The sequence below is a fragment of the Centropristis striata genome, chromosome 14 (genome assembly GCF_030273125.1).
Source record: "Centropristis striata isolate RG_2023a ecotype Rhode Island chromosome 14, C.striata_1.0, whole genome shotgun sequence".
In the NCBI taxonomy this organism is placed as follows: Eukaryota; Metazoa; Chordata; class Actinopteri; order Perciformes; family Serranidae; genus Centropristis; species Centropristis striata.
Window position 1 is genome coordinate 22,648,740 of NC_081530.1, and position 5,041 is coordinate 22,653,780.

A 5,041-nucleotide genomic window follows, 5' to 3' on the forward strand; every position below is an offset into this window, starting at 1 on the left:
GCAGAGGTTGTCTAAATTTGCTATTTACAGTCTGGTTACAAGTTAGGCACATTTCTAGGTGTTGGTATCATCCAGGTTAGAAAATCACATTACAATTAAGCATGAGCAGCAGCCAATATGTTATTCTGCTGCATGAGTTAAAGCTGATGGATATGTAAAGTGGGACAGGGAGCTGCTGTCAGTGGTTCTAACCAGGTGTGAGCAGGTTTTTAAGCAGGTTTTTAGGTGACAGGTGGCCTAATACATAGATAAATAACAGGGAGACATGCTTACATCATGTTTGTTACCACCCAGTGGTTGTTTGTCAGTGATAAGGAAGTGACAGTGTGTTGGAGTGTGCATTTTGGGAAGAGGCCAACAGAAACATTTGCACATTTCACAATCATATTAGTGCACAGTGACACAGACTCCTAGTACCTATTGACACATTAGATAAGTCTGCAAGTCACGCAGACTTCATGTGCCCCCTTTGCTGATACAAAAAAAACAACTAACATATTTACAAATGATATATTAACCCTTAGAGACCCTCAAAGACATTTTTTCTTGTCTTTTTATGGGAGAATAGGGGCACTTTAGGTGGAGATAGCAGGTCAGCAGTTGATGCCACATTTAAGTGGTGTACATCATCTGAAAGCTGAAGATTAATTTGAAATGCAGCTCAACACTGTGTGTCAAGTTGTTCTAGTAATAAATCCATAATAAACATTGTTTTGGTTAGGTCCCTTTTCAAATTTCTAAAGTTTAGAGTGTGTTAGGGTTCAAAACATGATGATGGAATACCTGGTTCTAACAAAAAAAGAGAATTCTATCAAAAATTGGAATTAAATCACAAAATAAAATATTATTCTATTTGATCCTAAACAGAGACCCTGTTTACACTCACACTTCCGCTAGAAGGTGAAATTGCCCCATGTTCATTCATTACGTTGTTTAACAAAAACTTGAGTCTCTAGTTGCTATCTTGATAGCAATACCCTCATAAACGATGAGTCGCCAAGTTTTCTTTGGACTGAATCTTCTGCTCAAAACGAGATTAGACATGTGGTTTCACTTGCACCCCAACCACGTACATCATTGCTCCTCTCCATTTTTACAACCATTGGCGCTCTGTCATCCAAATGACCACCACAATACTTGTATGGATTACCTATTTTACTGTAACGTCACTACATGGGGACGCATCAGTGTTTACACTACTAAATATATGTGGTCAAATGCGTCCTAGACCACCTTGGCAAGTGGTTTGAGTGATCCAATCATAATGTGTCTTGGACCCTATTTACACTTGTATTTAGTGCTGACTACTTGTGATCCGATCACCCAAGATGCATTTTAAAGCCAAGTGTAGACCGGGTCAGAGAGTGCATGGTGGCAGAGTATCTGACCATCGTGACTGACAATGTAGACTGAGTGAACACTTGAAAACATCCTGGCCATAAAAACGGCTGTCACAGGCAGAACAGGTGTTATGTAGGGAGGCCAGACACTGTTCATTTTGTCATAAAAGTGAGGTTGAAACCAAATCTCTTTGGAAACTTTCAGGAAAACAAACACAAAAATATATATATTAATAATAAATGCCAAATAGCAGAAATGTATGTATATACTGTGTATAGAATGTGTCTCATATGTCTTATTTTTTTATATTCTGATTGCTATATCTACAGTCATGGAAACAATTATTAGACCACCCTTTTTCTTCAATTTCTTGATAATTTTAATGTCTAGTACAACCAAAGGTACATTTGTTTGGACAAATATAATGATAAAAAAAATAGCTCATAAGAGTTTAATTTAAGAGCTGATATCTAGCTATTTTCAATGTTTTTTCTTGATAACAATTTTCAAGAAAAAACATGGAAAATGGCTAGATAAAATGAATTAAACTCTTATGAGCTATTTTTGTTGTTCTCATTAGATTTGTCCAACAAGGGTGGTCAAATAATTTTTCCATCTGATTTTTTTGCATCTTGAGCAGCTGTGACAACTAAATTTCCCCGCTGCAGGATAAAGGCATATCTTAGCTTATCTCACTTCTAACTGTACTATGAGAAAATAAAAGTTGTGACAAAGGTTTACTTTGAAAAATTTTGAATGTATATCCTGAGTTTTTCCATGTAAACGAGTGTGTTTAAAGTGTATTTGTTACGTTGTAATTATTTAATTTTCTTGTGTAAAATGTTATTCTAGAATATGTAATTTAGCTTTGGCCAATAAATCTTATTTTATTAGAAATATTCTTTTTAAAAGTAGATCACCTGGCCTTTTCAAAGAGGTATGAGAGATAGCAGTCAGTTTCTTTCAGTATTAAAATATAGGTCAACTATTGCACGGCTCCCTTTGGTCCTTACAGTGCCACCCATTGACTGAGGCCACAGGACAGGAAATCAACTTGACCTGGTAACCTCTAAGACAAGTGAGCCTGGTGCAAATGTTTAATTTTCCCTGTGTGAGTGGAAGCGAGATCAAGTGCAAACATTAAAGCTCCCTGTGGTGAAAGCTTGGAGCCTGACAGATGTGCATGGTTGATGCTTCTCGCTTCTGGGAGTTTGCGGGAGGTGGCCGACATTATCAGTGGACATTAACGCCACACTGTGCAGTACTGACCTTGAATTAATTAACAGTGAGATGCTGCTGACCCAAGACCCTATTACCACAAAAACATCCCCCACATTGTTTGAGTTTCCTCCAGGAAATTAGGTCACATCCAACTACTTCTGAAGATTTTGTGTGGGCACAATACCAAAATATGAAATATACTTCACTAAAGTAAATACTAACATCTTTATTGTTTAAACAGAGGTTTAAATGTGATAAATACTTGTTCACCAACTTAAGATTTAAAGAAAGTTTTATACATTTATTTCCAAGATTGTGCGGGAAGATTCAAAACACAAAGTGTCATCGAACAAGTTTTGAATAATCTGCTTACTACAACCAGGAATAAGGTACACACATTAAACTTTCTATGTCATATTTTAGTGGAGAAAATGAAAAGAAAAGTCCATGTCGACTTCAAGAAATGCATATCTGCTCTTTCCACTTTGGTGACCTTGTTTCAATAAACCCATTGATAGCGTCCTGTTTCATCACACTTCATTTCACTAGGAGCCGAGCCAGGGATCGTCTCTGTTTTTCCTGGAGAGGAAGGCAATTTTTCTGGCCATTTCCATGTTGTAGATCCGCTTACAGCTCTCAAAACTCTTCCGCTGCCGCTCTTGAAAGGGCTTCTCGTAGTAACGTTTGCGCTTCACTGCATCAATAACCCCATCCTGACTCAGGACCCTGGAGTGTGTAGAGAAAATGTGTGAGTGGCTGACCCGGAAGGTTACATTCAAGAAAATTTTTCAACTGGTTAATGGAAACACAAGTAACACTGACAGATCACTTACAACGGAAAATATAAAATCACAGCAGTGCAGGAGATATCATATAATACATTCATTTATTAACTACTTTAAAATACAACCAAATTAAGTTCTGCAATTAAGTCCTGGCTCACCTAATATAAAGTTAAGGCCACTTCTTTAGTTAGGTTTATAAATTTGATTTGCTTTACAACACATTATAAACAAAGCCAAGAAAGCATTAAGACTGCTTACATCAGCCAATGCTTTACAATCCATGTAAACACCTTTAAAAAAAAATAAAACATTTTCAAACTGTACTTTAGAATCAAACTGTACTGGGTTTGGGGTTTAAATCAAGTAAGCAATACGATATACATTACTTGATGAAGTATGTATGTGATTTTTCAATAATAATACAGTTAGTGTCCTATTTTGGAAAGTTAATAACTCATTTTATAAAGGGGCCTTGTTGTGCATTTTTCTTTTCTTGATTCGTGAAATCTAATGGCACCTTTGGGATGTCTTAAAAAAGTTATTAAAATAAATTATATATTAATATTTCAGAAATAGTAACTAAGTAAACTTATTTCTTCAGCTTTTTACGTGCTGACTCATCTAAACATACATTTTATTGATACGATAGTTGATTTGATTAAACATCTTTGTATATTTAAAACTGAACATTTAGTAGCTCAATACTACACATTATGTAATACAAATAGTATCTTTATAATGCCAGTTTCATTGTATTCAAAGTCAGTGAGTCTTCCCTTTTATATGTTAATAGTTGGGTTTTTGAATATGCATCTGAAGCGCAAGTTATCCATTTCTGGAGCTGTTTTAGTGGTAACAGTCTACAAACTGCCAGAGTTGACTTTACATCTGAAAAATGCTACCATCAGTGCGGCCAAATGTCGTCACACGGCTAGTAATGGGGATCATGTTGCTGCAGACCCTTGTAATATACAGCTAGTGGTTACGTTATTTTGCCTATGTCTGTATTATTTTTTAGTAAACTAGTTCTCTAAAAGCATTAAAAACATTAAAATTAGCGTTTAGCTACTAGCTAGCAGTGACACCACTGCGCAGCCGCAGCTCTGTGACATTGAGCGGAAGGCTAACTTCAATTTAGCTAACGTTAGTTTATCATTCCCCGGAAAGAGCAACTTTTTGTCTTAGATTTAATATAAAAAAATAAGACTTTGACCTGTGTAATGTCTTATATGCCGCATCAACGTTGCCGTCTTTGACCATCACTGTCCGCGAAATGAAGCGAAGGTGCCTCGCCATGTTGAGACCGGTGCTGGTTTAATCACGGACCGGCTGGAAACAACTACAAAACGTTCCGGGTACGAGAGAGAGAGAGCCTATAAATCAACGCTAGGTGACGCTTTATTCCATTCTCCTAAATACTTTTGGCATGTGTTGGAATTTACCCTACATTGTTTAGTTCTTTTTTAGAAAGATTTCTCCAAATCTCCAAATAATTAATTTAATTAGTTTATTACATTTTTAATTTAATACTACTGAAAGATAAAGTGCTTGTTTTTTTATGATTACTGAATGTATAAATCAAACAGAAAATATGAACAAACATTTACAGGTCTCTACAGAAAAGGGAGGACACACCAGCATTTATCATAGTTTTTATAAAGGGAGATTGCTTTCAGGTGAATCACAGATTAATG

The 5,041-nt window shown here is 36.0% G+C and overlaps 1 protein-coding gene across 1 annotated transcript; it reads right to left on the reverse strand.

Annotated features, from left to right (window-relative positions):
* Positions 1-2,836: 2,836 nt before the first annotated feature.
* mrps21 (mitochondrial ribosomal protein S21) lies at positions 2,837-4,711 on the reverse strand. Its single transcript, XM_059350039.1, has 2 exons — positions 4,561-4,711; positions 2,837-3,288 (listed from the first exon to the last, which is right to left on the reverse strand). The coding sequence occupies exons 1-2, from the start codon at positions 4,641-4,643 to the stop codon at positions 3,108-3,110; spliced, it is 264 nt and encodes an 87-aa protein (XP_059206022.1). The 5' UTR covers positions 4,644-4,711; the 3' UTR covers positions 2,837-3,107.
* Positions 4,712-5,041: the final 330 nt, after the last annotated feature.

What these genes read in the sequence shown, in the direction of transcription:
- mrps21 (XM_059350039.1), bottom strand. Translation starts at nt 4,643, where the DNA reads ATGGCGAGGCACCTTCGCTTCATTTCGCGGACAGTGATGGTCAAAGAC. An exon ending in GCATATAAGACATTACACAG is followed by an intron (nt 3,289 to 4,560) that starts GTCAAAGTCTTA and finishes TACACACTCCAG; the next exon opens with GGTCCTGAGTCAGGATGGGG.